Raw genomic sequence first — 18,358 nt, forward strand, 5'->3', positions numbered from 1 at the left:
ATAAATTATTACATTCAAGATAAAACTTGAAGGAATTTTGATTCCCACAGCCTTTCGTTTCACAGCTAGACAGAAATAGAGAGGAATTCCACAAGACTCTTATTATGTATGTTTTCTGAAGTTATATGCAAACTGAATGTATCTCATGAACGCTTTAAAATGAGGATCTCAATAAAGTAAGGTAATCTCCGTAGCAAGACTCCTTGGTCATAACATAGTTAACATTGGGCACACACTGGTTGAATCAACGTTGTTTCCACGTGATTTGAATGAAATCACGTGGATCCAATGTGGAATAGATGTTGAATTGGCGTCTGTGCACAGTGGGTTTCTTTATCATCTGTAGTTTCACCAGGAGCTGAACTTCATTGCGAAGGAATTCTGACCCACACGTTTAATAATCATGTGAATGTCATCCAGCTACAGAGTGGTGTACAGTGGGATACTATTCTTGTGGACGCAAATCATCGCATCATAAAAGTATGGAACGTCAAATGGAACATTAATATTGGCATGAGGGTAAAATATCCCTTCCCGGAGAGAGATAGAAAGTATCTTGCGAATGCCTGAGAAGCACTCGGAAGAGAGACACAGGCGCTCTTATCTTGTAAAAACAGACAGCACTGTAGACAGCAGAGGAGGAAGAGGACACTTTGACAGATTTCACCTATAACAGTGTGTCTGAAGCTGGTGCTTGATTTCTTGATTCCCTTGTGTAGTGCAGAGAAAGCTACAGAAAGATGGGAGTGTGTTCATATTCTACTTGGAAGGAGAACCATAGAGAAAAGCATAAGGTGGAAACGATCCATCACAATGTCACATTTTGGGGTTAAAGGCCCAGTGCAGCTAAGAATTTAATTTTGCTGTTTTATATATATTTCCATACTATGAGGTTGAAATAATATTGTGAAACTGTGAAAATGATAATACCCTTTTAGTGTGAATAGACCACCTGAAGTTTCAGCCTGTTTAGGTGGGCTGGAGTATGGAACTGCCAGGTGACATCACCAGGTGATAACTAGACCAATACGAAAGAGAGTTCCAAACCTCTCTGCCAATACCATCTCATTTCTGTTTTCCCCTCCACACTCAGACCACTCCCAGGCAGTCTTAGGAAAATTCTTGATTGAGAAATTGCTCTTTGCTAAGAAGCTATTTTTGTTTATTTTTGACAATTTCAATTGAAAACAATCACAATAAGGTACGTAATTGCTACCCAGAAATGATATCATACTGAGATCAAAACAACTGCATTGGACCTTTAAATAAGTGTGCTTCCTGATTCATATCGAAAATCATATGTGGGACACAATCTATCGTAATGCCAAATTATAGAGTTAAATAAGTATGCTTTCTTATTTATATTCATATAGAAAATCATATGTTGGCAACGATCCATAATAATTCCAAATTATAGGGTTAAATAAGTATGCTTTCTGATTTATCAACGTTCTATACTTACCTAAGGTGCATAAACATTAAAACCTATTATTAACTTAAGTGTCTAATTCCTCTAATTGTGGCCTACCTGTTTCAATTTAGACCAGAACTTTGTGAATGGTCTTCACTTACTGCCACGTGAGAGTTGAGTGTCCACCTCAGTGTCTAGCTGATGTAGAACTACTCCAACCTCTAGCAGAGCCTTAGGAGTCCTGGGTCCTTAGTCCAGATCTGCCTCTCTGACACCTCTGTGAGCTGGGCCACAGTCAGAGAAGCGTGTTGTCTGGTCCATATCTATCACCAGGGATTTACTACCTGTCTGTCCTGCTTCAGGACACACTCTGCTAAAATGGGGCTGGCTAGACATAGAGAGGCTCATTGAATTGGGCGTTAAGAAAGACGTGGCTGCCGTAACACGTTTGATCCACTGACTACAAACAGAATACTGAGACAGTGATTGGCTCGGAAGAATCAGAGAGATCAGTGTGAGGTTCAAAAAGATCAACCCTACTGTATGTTTTACACATCAGCTTAAGGTTTCACCGGTCATTTTACACTTGCTATTCTCTTCAATCCTATGCAAAATAATAAACCAATACCATATACTCACCTTTGTGCTAACATGCATACTGTATAAGAAATCAGAAGCTATTGATACCTCATAAAGACTATGATTATCTGAAGTGGTAAATGTAGAGGTTCTGATGAAAATGATAGTGGTTTTAAACTGTGGCTGTGCCATTACTTGATTATGTGTAATCACCCTCTTCACAGTGATGATGTAGGGTCATTCAGGTGGGTTTACTCTCCCTGACTGACATCACACTCACAATCTACAACCAGAAACCTGGAAGAGTGGACATGTTGTGAATCCCAGAGTTGCCACAGACTCTTCTTCCATCAATAACAGGTTATACCTGGGGATATACTGTTGAAGTCGGAAGTTTACATACACCTTAGCCAAATACATTTAAACTCAGTTTTTAACAATTCCTGACATTTAATCCTGGTTGAAATTCCTTGTCTTAGGTCAGTTAGGATCACCACTTTATTTTAAGAATGTGAAATGTCAGAATAATAGTAGAGAGAATGATTTATTTCAGGTTTTATTTCTTTCATCACATTCCCAGTGGGTCAGAAGTTTGCATACACTCAATTAGTATTTGGTAGCATTGCATTTACATTGTTCAACTTGGGTCAAACATTTCAGGTAGCCTTCCACAAGCTTCCCACAATAGGTTGGGTGAATTCTGGCCCTTTCCTCCTGACAGAGCTGGTGTAACTGAGTCAGGTTTGTAGGCCGCCTTGCTCGCACACGCTTTTTCAGGTCTGTCCACAAATGTTCTATAGGATTGAGGTCAGGGCTTTGTGTTGGCCACTCTAATACCTTGACTTTGTTGTCCTTAAGCCATTTTTCCACAACTTTGGAAGTATGCTTGGGGTCATTGTCCATTTGGAAGACCCATTTGCCACCAAGATTTAACTTCCTAACTGATGTCTTGAAATGTTGCTTGAATATATCCACATAATTTTCCTCCCTCATGATGCCATCTATTTTGTGAAGTGCAACAGTCCCTCCTGCAGCAAAGCACCTCCACAACATGATGCTGCCACCCCCGTGCTTCATGGTTGGGAAGGTGTTTTATGGCTTGCAAGCCTCCCGCTTTTTCCTCCAAACATAACAATGGTCATTATGGCTGAACAGTTCTATTTTTATTTCATCAGACCAGAGGGCATTTCTCCAAAAAGTACGATCTTTGTCCCCATGTGCAAACCGTAGTCTGGCTTTTTTTATGGCGGTTTTGGAGCAGTGGCTTCTTCCTTGCTGAGAGGCCTTTCAGGTTATGTCGATCTAGGACTCATTTTACTGTGGATATTGATCATTTTGTACCTGTTTCTTCCTGCATCTTCACAAGGTCCTTTGCTGTTGTTCTGAGATTGATTTGCACTTTTCGCACTAAAGTACGTTCATCTCTAAGAGACAGAACTTGTCTCCTTCCTGTGTGGTATGATGGCTGCGTGGTCCCATGGTGTTGATACTTGCGTACTCTTGTTTGTACAGATGAACGTGGTACCTTCAGGCGTTTGGAAATTACTCCCAAGGATGAACCAGACTTGTGGAGGTCTCAAATTTTTTTCTAAGGTCTTGGCTGATTTCTTTAGATTTTCCCATGATGTCAAGCAAAGAGGCACTGAGTGACATCCTTTTCTGGAATTTTCCAAGCTGTTTAAAGGCACAGTCAACTTAATGTATGTAAACTTCTGACCCACTGGAATTGTGATACAGTGAATTAGAAGTGAAATTATCTGTCTGTAAACAATTGTTGGAAAAATTACTTGTGTCATGCACAAAGTAGATGTCCTAACCGACTTGCCAAAACTATAGTTTGTTAACAAGACAATTGTGGAGTGGTTGAAAAACGAGTTTTAATGACTCCAACCTAAATGTATGTAAACTTCCGACTGCAACTGTGTATATATATATATAATTTATAAATCCAAAAATGGATTGCCCCTTTAAGTCTATCAAACGTATGCAAGTTTGAGCATGTGTTCATTAGGCCTATGGATTTTTTTTTTTATCAGCATGAATATGATTGAGCAATAAAAGCCCCACTTTAATTTCATAGGCTGGGATCCGCACTATGCAGCTGTTGCAAGAGTGCATTTTTCACTGGCTGTCCACTAATTTCAGAAACAAGGAGTGATAGGCAGTTTAAACTTCTTGAATTCAATCATTATTGGGTTCAAATACACATTTCGATTTGTGAAACGCCATCCACAACATCCACAATCCGTAAGACGCAAACAGTAAAATGAGAGAGCAGCAGTGTGATTCACATCAATGCTCTATGTAGATATCAATAATAAGTGATATCCGTATCGCCGTAGACTACACCACTACTGTCATCCTTACCTCCAAGCGTTTATTCAAGTTGGATAATCTTTGGATGCCTACAGCAGTTGCAACATTGGAAGACATAGCTTGGACTGTAGCCTACAAAAGCCTATTCCTGCTCTTTTCCCGCGATCCATCAAACGCATTTGGTGTGTCATCATAGTGGTCTCTGACTTGTGATCATACTTGCTCAGGTGGAACAAACTTAAACTTGCGCCTTTTTTCAATGCTGATTTGAATGTCAAGAAAACAGAGAAGTCTCAAAGATTTTTTTCTCGCAAACTTGGTTTCTGAATTGAAAAGTAATCCTCAAAGTAATCATCTAGTTTTGAAAAAGTATCTGTAATCCACGGACAATATTTTTGCTGGTAACGTAACAGATTACAGTTACCATTTTTTGTAATTGCTTACATGTAATGGATTACATGTAATCCTTTACTCCCCAACCCCTGCGCACACAATATCATAAGGTAAGATTCAGCATAGAGTTTGCTTTAAGGCTGTCTAATTAAGTTTCTGTCCGCGGTCTTTTAACAGCTCTACCTCGTCAACACTATGTCTGTAAACAAAAACAGGCTCTTCTAATTTTAAAGCGATGCATTTCAAATGTTGAACAATTAAATTCTGGTGTTGGCAGCTACATTAACACTGCCAAATTCACTGGCTTAGCAGTTTAGAGTCGTGAAAACATTATTAATTTGAATGCCAGTGGAAAATCACTGTTTACTTTAAAGCACATTTTTTACTTTTCCTGTTGAAAAACAATATCCCACCTATAAATACACACACTTAAGGGTAAAAAAAATAATGTTTTGAGCAAAATTGTGTTTTTTAGACCCAAGTACAAACTTCACGGAGTAGGCCATTCAAGGAGTTGGTCTGATGGTGCCCTCTGATGTCATCGGCCTCCCCCTTGCTTGAGGAACAATAGAGGATCAATAGAGAACGAAATATGACCCCCCCCCCCCCCCCCCCCCACCACACACTTTTGTGCAATGTCAGAGGATACCTGGACCACCTACTGAGATTCAGCCTTTTGATAAGTAAATCAGGAAATAAATGAGCTGAAAAGGAGACTGGAGTAGAACTTTAAGACTGATGCCAAGGAATTTCTTGGCTGTAAGCAGTGTTACATTCCCAAGTTGACATTTATTTGAATTAATCTTGTCCTGGAAGCAGAGCTGAGCGATAAAAAAATTGGCTATATATCATCAAAATGTATGGAAAAAAATGTGGATTTTTGGTCTTAATTTAAGGTTAAGGTTAGGGTTAGGCATAAGGTTAGCAGTATGGTTAAAGTTATGGTTAAGTTTAAAATAAGATTTTATGACTTTGTGGCTGTGCCAACTAGTGACTACATTGCAGAGCTGCCTCCAGTACATGAGTCATCCCAATAAATGCCAACCTGCGTTACATTCCATGTCAAACGCCATCTTTAATTGCTACAGTTGAATGGCGGGGCGGTTGCATCCTCTGTCTTCACTTCGCCTCCTGTCTGTCTGACAGAAGTTTGTTCAGCAGTGTATCTGTGTGTTTCCACTATGCTGGAAGCTTTGGATCAGCAGGCTAACATAGCCTTTCAGTGCGTAGACTACCCAGGTTCAAAGTATACGTATAGTAGGCTTATAATAACTGGCTAGTTTTGTAAGTATACTGTAAAATAGATAATGATTGCCGGAAAGATACAGACTTTCCTTAGCTCAGCCCTTACTCCTGTTATAAAACATGTCAATGAACAGGGAGGTGAGGCTTGTCTGAAACACTGCCATGGATAGATGTACGAGTTACAGAGCTAATAAGTTCTCTGGAGAGCGTTTGCACTTTCCTATTTGATAAGTTTACCTTCTTGTCTTTTAAAGTGAAATACGTACACTGTAATTGTTTATAACCCTCAGAGAGACGACTGAACCGAGTGCATTTGACACCGTTTTGGTGGTTGAGTGAAATGTCTAATGCTATTATTAATGTAGATAATCATATGAATGCTTTATTCATCACACTGCATGATGTTACTGTTGTCTTCAGTCAACAGCTGGTTGTATATAGACTGTGCTAGAAATGAACACTACCGTGACGCTATCATTGGAATAACAGGTTTAGAGTGTGATGGTATTTAACCTCCCTATACTATCAATTAATCAAATGTATGAAATTAGTTTAAAATGTATGTTATTATTAGCACCAGTGTTATCCGTCTTATGGAATTCCTTTAAGGGAAAGGGGGGATATCCAACAGTTTTACAGAGAACAGAATCACATGACAACACCTCCAGACAGAAACACAGACAAACGGACAGACAAACAGACAAAAAAAGACAGACCAAAAACAGACAAGTGCAGAACAGAGAGAGAGAGAGAGAAAGGATGTCGCAACAGGCAATGTCGCTAAGACCGTAAAGATGGGTGCGGAACTCAAAGTGACCAGAAGACAAACCAGCCCAGTTAGCCTAAATGCAGGGTTAGGGGGTCCATGCTATGAAGAGATAGAGGTCACCAGGTGGTGACCAGGAAGAGAATGGGTTGATGTTGAGTTAGCCACTACTGTTAATACATGCTACAAAATGACTGCTGGAGAGCAACTCAAAAGAGAAAAACAGATATACTTTTGTGGCAATAAAATTATTTTTATGCCATCTGCATTGAAATAAATTTAAAGGCAGAACGGCTTGGCAAGGGAGGGGAGAGGAGAGGAAGGGAGGGAAGGAGTGAAGGAAGGGACGGGGGCTAGGAAGATATCATTCTTCATACACAACTGTCTTTTGTTACATATTACGGTTGCCTGCTTGAGGCCATAGAAGTTGATGGCAAGAAAATACTTTGTTGCCTTTTATCATAAAAAAATTGAAATGTTTTCTCCAAAAAGCCTCATGGCACAAATGCTCGAAAAGAGATGAGGGAAAAATTGTTTTTAACCACCGAAAATTCATGCTGCACATGATGAGGCGAGACAACAGGAATGTCGTATTTCGGATAATTGAAGACAATGACTCAAAAACAAAACAAACAAACCGAAACCCAAGAGACCTGAACATACAAGACGGCAAATAAAACAATTAAAAATGAAGAAAAAATACTCACACATGCTTCACTCACAAAAAACAACAATGACGACAACCCCAAGCGTAAAAGAAATATTGAGACCACGGGTATGTAGCATGCAGCTGTCCACGTCAACTGATGTCGGGGTAAGAATGGTGTGAATTTCTGTGTAAACATATGATTGGATGACTGGGGCCCTGACAATATCTGTCTACAGAAATCCGGGGAGCTCATAGGGCTACAGTACAGAGCAGACCTGGGCTCTTTTACACTGCTATCTCTTCCAGGAACTTTGGGAGGACTTGGGATTGATCTTTCACAGGATGATGATCAGCTTTTCCTGATAACAGCACAGGCTGAGAAATGTGAACCCTCTGTCAGTTGTTTGTCATGTGACCAGGTGCTGTAGGCCTACCTGAGATACATTAACTATTCAATCAAAAGCATTATACGGAGTAGTTAAAATACTTCACGAAAGTCACTGCTGTACATTGTCTGCACCTGAAATATATTCTACCTTTGCCGCATTTCAAGTTTCTTTACTTCTTATTTGCCTCATTCAGAGCCACAAATAAAAGCAATTATAAAGGACTTGAGGTAGGTGTCCCTGCCATACTAAACAGCCAATGTGCTTTGATTGATGTTAGTAGAGGTCTTTTTCTTTTTCACCTCATTACAGACTGCCTTAATGTGACAAGGTTTGTATGTTTTTTAAAGCATAATATCTGAGCACTAAATATGCTAATTCTCAGTCTCTTTAACACCTATGATTGAATTTGCAGGAGGTAATGTAAAGGATAGTGTGAAAGCTAATATGTAATGGACCATTACTGAATGTTTATCAGAGGAAAGAAAATCACACCCAGTTTGCTTGGCTCAAAAAGGCTGAGTCATTCATGTAAATAACTGAAGCTATAAGAACATTTTGACTGACTACCTGGCTTATATCTGTAGAGTACCAATATAAACTGTCGAAACTTGTCAAAAGTCAAAGTCGATAGTTTTCATCTTTATTTGGGAAGTAAACATTTTAGGCGAAATTGTTGTTTTGGTACACACAGTTCCATGACTGACAGCTGGTTAGTGATATTTTATTCAAACAAGAAAAAGCAATTCCCAAGTTCTCTCAAAAAGCTTAGAGGAATATGACTTGGAACTTCTAAGTTAGCTCAATATTCTATTTTTCATATTTGGGTTGGAAAAAGACAGCAGGATAACATGTTAACCTAACCTTGAAGCAAAACTATATAAAAAATAAAAAAATCGTACACAGAAATTCGATGATATCTGTTCTCTATTAAAAAATGTTTTAACAAGGCAAGCCTCTAAATATGGAAGAAACAAAAATGAAAAACAAACAAACATTAAAAAAAAAAACACTATTTCAATTCCTGCTAGATATCACAGTAATTTCGCTGAAAGCAAATCTTTAAGAGAATCTCAAAATGTATCATGAGTCAAAATGCAAGTCAGTACAGTACCACATGGCAAGAGCGCTGGACCCAAACACGGTATGATACATTTTGAAGCATCAATGGCACATGGCACATCTCCATACTAATTTTGTATCTTTATATTAAAGTATTTACATTTTTCTCTCTCATTCAAAGCTGAGAGGACAAAATTTGTATGTGTTTAGGTGACCATGTTTAGGTGACCATGTTAACCACTTCAGAGGACCCCATGGGCATGTGTAACTCATAAATCAATGATGTTTTCTATTGATTTTTGAAGCAACATAATTGTTTTATAATGTGGATAGTACTTCATGACAGATTTGACTATTTTCCACCTTGGTATATATATGTGTGTGTGTGTGTGTTTATGTCATTTAGTCAGATTTCTTAACAAATCTCCAGTCTTACCCAATATTCTGTCTAAGTGTTGAATGATTTGTCTTATTTTGTTATAGTTCCCTACATTTAGTTTCTATTTTTGGAAGTTACACTTTGTGTGTCCATGGGGCTGTGATGCTTAGAGGATGCAGTGCTTCATCCTCAGGTGTGTATGGAGTGAAAGAGCAGGGTGAGAGCAAGCAGAGGTAAACTAACCTAGCCCACCTGCATGGCCAGAGTCGCACTCCTCCAGGTCCTCGTCATCACTCGAACACTCTGCCGACGACACGATGTCATCCGTTGTCTGCTTCATTGGCCAAACGTGTGAAGAACAGAAAAAGGAAAAAAAAAGGAACAAAGACAAACAGATACATACACAGGGACACACACAGACACAGACAGGAAATGGACACAAACACACAGACAAGAAGATCATTAGTTTCAATGTTCAGCTTTTTTCCAATGTCAGAGGACAATATACAGTAATTGAAGATGTGACATTTCATAAACAATCTTTAATGTTCTATTGCCTTACAGCAAAAGCTTTGGAATGAGAGGGGAAATACACAAAGGTTTTTCACATTCCATTTGCTTCCTTGAGTTCATATCCGGGGCAAAGTAAACAACAAAAATCCAAACTCCTCTCTGAAATGAATGCGTTATACTGTACAGCAGTTCATTTCAGGCAAAGTAGAAAAACAAAAGTCAAACTCCTCTGTGAATTGTATTATTGCATTATAGTTCTGATCTGGGCGGCGGCCAGCTTTCCATCTTTTACTCTTTACTGCATGGGCAGTCGGGTAATTGAAAAACTTCTGCCGTGTTTATCAAAGCCTTTCTTTCAAACGGCTGCCATAATATTTCCCCGGCGACGTCTCCTCATCGCGGTTGTTAACTCGGCCCAATTTCTCACCCCTGTCCCCTCCATCTTACCCTCTCAATAGTTTGCATGGATTTTCATTACTATAGATCATGGCTATCGAGCGGGGCAGCTCAATCGTAGCGGCCCGATCATTGACAATCTCCTGCACCTCCATCTCTGATTTATCTCTCCTCTCCCTCTCACGCTCGGGCCGCACTCGTTTTTCAACCCCAGCGTTTGGCATGTCTTTATTAGTAGGAGATTAGGAGGGGGATAAAATAAACGTTGTCATGGAGCAGCTTTATGAAATTATAAATATCAGGGGGAGTAATGGAGTCGTCAGGGGTTGGACAGACCAACAGCACCGTAAATACTGTTAGGGCTGATGGGACTGTAAAACACACACACACACAAACGCACGCACGCACGCACGCAAGCACACACACGCACACACACACGCAGAGGAAGGCCCTAAAAATGGTCAAAGACTCTAGCCACCAAAGTCATAAATGTTTTCTCTGCTACCGCATGGCAAGTGGTACCTGCGAGCCAAGTCCGGGACCAAAAGGCTCCTGAACAGCTTCTACCCCCAAGCCATAAGACTGATGAACAGTTGATCAAATGGCTACCCGGACTATTTACATTGACCCCATTTTTTTTGCACTGATATTCTTGCACTGGCTCTATGCACACTCACAGGACTACCCACACACTCACACATACTACACACACACACAACACACACATCTATATTGACGCCACACACACACTCACACAACACACTTTCACACTCTTTACATACGCTGCTGCTACTCTGTTTATAATACTGAACAAAAATGTAAACACAATGAAACAATTTCAAAGATTTTACTGAGTTACAGTTATCATATAAGGAAATCAGGTCCTGGGCTGGTGTGGTTACACGTGATCTGCGGTTGTGAGGCTGGTCCGGCGTACTGCCAAATTCTCTAAAACGAGCGTTTGAGGGCATAAAAAAAATGAACATTGAATTCTCTGGAAACAGCTGTGGTGGACATTCCTGCAGTCAGCATGCCAATTGCACACTCCCTCAAAACATTTGTGGCATTGTATTGTGTGACAAAACTGCACATTTTAGAGTGGTCTTTTATTGTCCTCAGCACAAGGTGTACCTGTCTAATGATCATGCTGTTTAATCAGCTTCTTGATATGCCACACCTGTGTCAGGTGGATGGATTATCTTGGCAAAGGAGAAATGCTCACTAACAGGGATGTAAACAAGATTGTGCACAAAATTTGAGAGAGAAACAAGTTTTTTGTGCATATTGAACATTTCTGAGATTTTTTATTTCAGCTCATGAAACATGGGACACTTTACATCTTGCGTTTATATTTTTATTCAGTATATCTATCCTGACTGCCTTGTCACTTTTACTCCTACTTACATGTACATATTACCTCAATTACCTCAACTACCTCTTACCCCTGCACATTGACTCAGTACCGGCACTCCTTGTATATAGCTTCATTATTATTATTTTATATTTATTTATATTTTTGTTACTATTGTCACGCGCGCAGCGGGATTGAAGTTCCACATCTTTATTTTAGTGGAACTTAAAACAAACCAAGAAACGACCAACGACCATGCAGTACTGAGGTCACTCTCTCAGAAAACAATATCCCACAAAGCAGGTGAGAACAGGGAACACTTAAGTATGATCCCCAATTAGAGACAACGATAATCAGCTGCCTCTAATTGGGAACCATACTCAATCCCAAAACATAGAAACAAAATGACTAGAACACCCCCCTAGCCACGCTCTGACCTAAACATCATGGAGAACCAAATGCTCTCCATGGTCAGGGCGTGACAACTATTTCCTTTTTTCTTCTTCTTATTAGCTCTTTTTTTTAACATCTTACTTTTTAATTCTGCATTGTTGAGAAAGAGCTCGTAAGTAAGCACTTCACCGTAAAGTCTACACCCGTTGTATTCGGCGCATGTGACAAAAGTACAATTTGAGATTTGTTTGACACATGAAATCTACACCTGGCCAGAGAGAGGGTGTGTGTGGTGGGGAGAAACCCACGCACACACTCACGCACGCACACACATTAAAAAAGTTTATAGTGGAGTAAAAATTATTCAAATGCACAAAGATGAATAAGCAGGCATCGAGGGCATCCACACTGGAGTGCTGTAAAATTCGGCCCTTCGGTAAATATGAAATTATTCATTGAATTTATATTTAGTGTGGAAAAAGACTGCTTGCCGTCTTTCAGAGGGAGGAGATCGCAGATGCGAAAAGCAATGAGAAAAGTAATTGACTGATTCCTAGGAAAAATGTGAAATGATCTCCGATTTCGCAGTCAAATGGCTAAGAATGACAGTGCTTAATGTCATAAACAACCCAACGCCTGGCTCCCTCCATCCCCTTTCACGGTGTTAAGAGTAATGCCAAAGCTGTCTGCAAGCTTACTTATGTACACCACTGCATATAGCGATATTTCTCTTAGACACATTAGTCTGAAGCCAAAATCAATGGAGTCTGTAAGTGTAGAATTACACCTCTTATCTAGGAGTGTAAGTGAATCCAGCCATGGCTTGCAATGGTAGTCTATTTTGGTATGTGTCAGCGTTAGAACACACGCACGCACACACACCCCTCCTGGATAAACCGGTGGAAAAATCGACAAATATACATGTGCCCTAGGCGACTGTGTCCCACTGGCGTCAGGTTTACCATATCCCTCATTAGAGAAGAATACTGCCAAGAGTGCTGGCTGCACCACAACATGTCACCACAATGTAGGTTACCAAATGTTCCCAAAAACACATATTCAACTTTTCTTTGTAACTATTATGTAACGCCTACTATATAAGTACTGTATGCATTTCTTTAATTTTATTATTATTATTATTATTACAATACATTGTGGTTGATTTGTCCAGAGGGGGGTGACAAAAGACAAGAAGGGATATTTCTCATTCCCTCTCCAATGTCACCTAAGAGATGTACATACCCATCTCTTCACTCTCACTGCTGTCTGACAACATGTTAGCTGCCAATGTACTGTATCCTACATTTCATATTTGAAAGGAGGAAAAAGGGAGGGAGAAAATAGCCTAATCCCTGCCATAACAACGCGCAAATATATCTCGACATGGTATAAGTCTTCTATCAGTCTCATATGCTGGCTCAATCCTTTCACTCAGTCCATCCCAGGTCTGACAGAGAGGGAGGACTCCCTATTGAACCTCTGTAGAAGATTAGCTCTATTCTGATGTGTCCTCAAGCCTTAAAGGAGAGCAGGCTTCACACTGGCCCACTGATAAGCAAATCCACACAAATCCTTTTCAATTTATTTCAAGTCTCCAGGAAATTAAGCATTTTTCAGAGCGCAAACATCTCATATCAAGATGAATCTGTCTATTGATTTCACGCAACATTTGTCCCTCTGAAGCGGAGGTGAGCTTTGGATGTCAGTCTGTCTGTGTGTCTGAATGTCTGAATGTCTGAGTGTCTGTGTGTCTGAATGTATGTATGTATGTATGTATGTATGTATGTATGTATGTATGTATGTATGTATGTATGTATGTATGTATGTATGTATGTATTGTATGTATTGTATGTATTGTATGTATTGTATGTATGTATTGTATGTATGTATTGTATGTATGTATGTATGTATGTATGTATGTATGTATGTATGTATGTATGTATATGTCCATCTACAGCACAGGATAATATAACTACTTGAAAACCTGCACTAGCAAAGCCAACAAGGAAGGAAGAAATTAAGGAATTAAGGAAAGAAGAAAATAATGAAGGAAGGAATTAAGGAAATAAGAAAGGAAGGAAAGGAAGGAAGGAAGGAAGGAAGGAAGGAAGGAAGGAAGGAAGGAAATAAGAGTATTTTGACCAAAGATGGCCGAGCTAAACAGAGTCATATCGGTCTATCACTGTACTAAACATACAGTGTTTGGTGGCTCACAATCTTAGTGATGAAAAACCACAGCTTGAATCAATAAATCAATGTGTGCACCAGGGTTGGGTAGGTTATTTTCTAAATGTAATCCATTACAGTTACAAGTTACCTGTCCAAAATTGTAATCAGTAAAGTAACTTTTGGATTACCCAAACTCAGTAACGTAATCGGATTACATTCCGTTACTTTTAGATGACTTTCCCCTTAAGAGGCATTAGAAGAAGACAAAAATATATGTTACCAATTGAACAACATCCATTACTGGATAAATCAATGTTAAAGTTTACATAGCTGGCCATATTTTACTTTATGGGTTGGTTATGTAGGCTTCTTCTAACCCATTGCTTTCTACTACATATAGTAATACGATTAAATTATATCTTTACATTAAAAACCAAAGTCTATCAGAATTCCAGTCATAATAAATGTTATACCCCTTGATCTTCAAGAATAGGACTTGGAAATATGGAAGTATAGATTAGCCAAATTGTTTTACCTGAGTATGACCCCAAAACTAAGGATTTATTAGCCAGCCCTACTATGTTGTTTATGATTACTTTGTTGTCATGGAGGACTGATTGGGCTCGTTGATTCGAGTTGAAAAATAAATGCTGCGCCCATGGAATGCTATGCTTTGCCAAGAGTGTGCAAAGCTTTCATCAAGGCAAAGGGTGGCTACTTTGATGAATCTAAAATCTAAAATATATTTTTATTTGTTTAACACTTTTTTGTTACTACATGATTCCTTGTGTTATTTCATAGTTTTGATGTCTTCACTATTATTTTCCAATGAAGAAAATAGTAAAAATAAAGAAAAACCTTTGACTGGTACTGTATATATAATTTATAAGTCAAAAAATATATGTAGCAAATACAGATTGCCGCTTTAAGTCTATCAAAAGTGTGCAAGTTTGGCCTCCCGAGTGGTGCGGTGATCTAAGGCACTGCATCGCAGTGCTAGCTGTGCCACTAGAGAGCCTGGTTCAAGTCTGTCGCAGCCGGCCGCGACTGGGAGACCAATGGGGTGGTAAACAATCAGCCCAGCGTCGTCCGGGTTAGAGAAAGTTTTGGCCGGCAAGGATGTTCTTGTCCCATCGCACAGTAGCGACTCCTATGGTGGGCCAGGTGCAATGCAAGCTGATGTGGTTGGCTTCTGAGTTAAGTGGGCATTGTGTCAAGAAGCAGTGCGGCTTGGCTGGGTGGTGTTTTGGGGGACGCACGGCTATCGACATTCACCTCTCACGAGTCGGTACGGGAGTTGCGGCGATGGGACAAGACCGTAACTACCAATTGGATAATACGAAATTGGGGAGAAAAAGGGGTAAAACATATACAGTTGAAGTCGGAAGTTTAGCCAAGTACATTTAAACTCAGTTTTTCACAATTCAAGACATTTAATCCAAGAAAAAATTCCCTGTTTTAGGTCAGTTAGGATCACCACATCATTTTAAGAATGTGAAATGTCAGAATAATAGTAGAGAGAATGATTTATTTCAGGTTATTTCTTTCATCACATTCCCAGTGGGTCAGAAGTGTACATACATTCAATTAGTATTTGGTAGCATTGCCTTTACATTGTTTATCTTGGGTCAAACATTTCGGGTAGCCTTCCACAAGCATCCCACAATAAGTTGGGTGAATTTTGGCCCATGCCTCCTGACAGAGCTGGTGTAACTTAGTCAGGTTTGTAGGCCTCCTTGCTCGCACACGCTTTTTCAGTTCTGCCCACAAATGTTCTATAGGATTGAGGTCAGGGCTTTGTGATGGCCACTCCAATACCTTGACTTTGTTGTCCTTAAGCCATTTGTCACGTCCTGACCAGTAAAGGGGTTATTTGTTCTTATAGTTTGGTCAGGACGTGGCAGGGGGTATTTGTTTTATATGGTTTGGGGTGTGTGTATGTAGAGGGGTGTTTGGTTTATGTATTCTGGGGTTTTTGTCATTATTCTATGTTAGTGTATTTCTATGTTCTGTCTAGTCATTTCTATTTCTATGTTTAGGTAATTGGGGTTGGGCCTTCAATTGGAAGCAGCTGTCTATCGTTGCCTCTGATTGAAGGTCCTATAAATAGGTTTGTGTTTGTCATGGGATTTGTGGAAGGTTGTTCTTAGCATAGCTTTGTGTTGCCTGCAAGACTGTTTGTCGTCCGTTTATCGTTTTCGTGTTTTTGTTTTGAATTAATAAAAATGAGCATTCACATACCCGCTGTGCCTTGGTCCATCCATTACGACGACCGTTACACCACTTTGTCACAACTTTGGAAGTATGCTTGGGGTCATTGTCCATTTGGAAGACCCATTTGCAACCAAGCTTTAACTTCCTGACTGATGTCTTGAGATGTTGCTTGAATATATCCACATAATTTTCCTCCCTCATGATGCCATCTATTTTGTGAAGTGCACCAGTCCCTCCTGCAGCAAAGCACCCCCACAACATGATGCTGCCACCCCCATGCTTCATGGTCGGGATGGTGTTCTTCGGCTTGCAAGTAGATGTCCTAACCTGTTTGGGCTAGGGGGCAGTATTGAGAATTTTGGAAAAAATATGTGCCCATTTTTAACTGCCTTCTACACCAACTCAGAAGCTAGAATATGCATATTATTGTTCAGGTTTGGATAGAAAACACCCTAAAGTTTCTAAAACTGTTTGAATGGTGTCTGTGAGTATAACAGAACTCCTATGGCAGGCAAAAACCTGACAAGGTTTCATGCAGGAAGTGGCCTGTCTGACAAGGAGTCGTGCGTCTTGCATCTGTTTATTGAAGAGTAAGGATCTTAGCTGTAACGTGACAATTCCCAGGGCTCCAATAGGCTCTCAGAACCCGGGAAAAACCTGAACGATGACGAGGCAGCCTCTGGCTGAAACAGATTATCGCCTTATCCAAGTGGCCGATCAGAGGACCATTGAATGAGGCGCGTGCACGATTCGCCCCCGTGGAGAAATTTCATTCGGCTGTTTAGCTTATTGCAGATTCCCGGTCGGAATATTATCGCTTTTCTACGAGATATATGGCATAAAAATTGGTTTTAAACAGCGGTTGACATTCTTCGAAGTACGGTAATGGAATATTTAGACATTTTTTGTCACGCCATGCGCCATGCGCGTGACACTTCTTTCGACCGTTATTTACCATTCGTATAGTGTCTAGAACGCACGAACAAAACAGTGGATATTTGGATATAACGATGGATTATTTGGGACCAAACCTACATTTGTTATTGAAGTAGAAGTCCTGGGAGTGCATTCTGACGAAGAACAGGAAAGGTAAGAACATTTTTCTTATAGGAAATAGGATTTTGGTGAAGGCTAATCTTGCCGGGTGTCTAAATAGCTAGCCGTGATGGCTGGGCTATGTACTTAGAATATTGCAAAATGTGCTTCATCCGAAAAGCTATTTTAAAATCAGACATATCGAGTGCATAGAGGAGTAATGTATCTATAATTCTTAAAATAATTGTTATGCTTTTTGTGAACGTTTATCGTGAGTAATTTAGCAAACTGTTAGTAAATTCCCCGGAAGTTTGCTTTTTCTGAACGTCACATGCTAATGTAAAAAGCTGTTTTTTGATATAAATATGAACTTGATTGAACAGACATGCATGTATTGTATAACATAATGTCCTAGGTGTGTCATCTGATGAAGATCATAAAAGGTTAGTGCTGCATTTAGCTGTGGTTTGGGTTTTTGTGACATTATATGCTAGCTTGAAAAATGGGTGTCTGATTATTTCTGGCTGGGCACTCTCCTGACATAATCTAATGTTTTGCTTTCGTTGTAAAGCCTTTTTGAAATCAGTGTGGTTAGATTAAGGAGAGTCTTGTCTTTAAATAGCTGTAAAATAGTCATATGTTTGAGAAATTGAAGTAATAGTATTTCAAACGATTCAAAAATCGCGCCACTGAATTCAGGTGGCTGTTACGTAGGTGGGACGAATTCGTCCCGCCTTGCCCATAGAGGCTAACTGACTTGCCAAAACTATAGTTTGTTAACAAGAAATTTGTGGAGTGGTTGAAAAACAAGTTTTAATGACTCCAACCTAATTTTATGTAAACTTTCGACTTCAACTGTATATATATATATAAAATTAGTTCAAGTTTGAGCATGTGTCCATTAGGCCTATGGATAATTGTTTTATCAGCATGGATTAAATTGAGCAATAAAAGCCCCACTTTTATTCCATAGGCTGGGATCCGCACTGTGCAACTGTTGCAAGAGCGCATTTTTCACTGGCTGTCCACTGGTTTCAAAAACAATGATTGATAGGCAGTTTAAACTTCTTGAATTCAACCATTATTGGGTTCAAATACACA

General features: G+C 39.6%; 1 protein-coding gene across 11 annotated transcripts in view; it reads right to left on the bottom strand.

The window, feature by feature from the left end:
• Positions 1 to 18,358, bottom strand: part of nrxn3a (neurexin 3a) — a 430,381-nt gene that overhangs the window by 7,153 nt on the left and 404,870 nt on the right. For 6 of the 11 annotated variants that reach the window (XM_082974859.1, XM_082974856.1, XM_082974858.1 and 3 more), the window contains one exon: positions 9,439 to 9,520. In XM_082974859.1, the coding sequence (XP_082830985.1) occupies positions 9,439 to 9,520 (82 nt within the window). Of the gene's footprint in view, positions 1 to 9,429; positions 9,521 to 18,358 lie in introns of all 11 variants that reach the window. The other 5 variants (XM_082974861.1, XM_082974855.1, XM_082974857.1 and 2 more) reach the window with 1 other exon arrangement.

This window comes from Salmo salar, chromosome 01 (genome assembly GCF_965601325.2).
Source record: "Salmo salar chromosome 01, fSalSal1, whole genome shotgun sequence".
Lineage (NCBI taxonomy): Eukaryota > Metazoa > Chordata > Actinopteri > Salmoniformes > Salmonidae > Salmo > Salmo salar.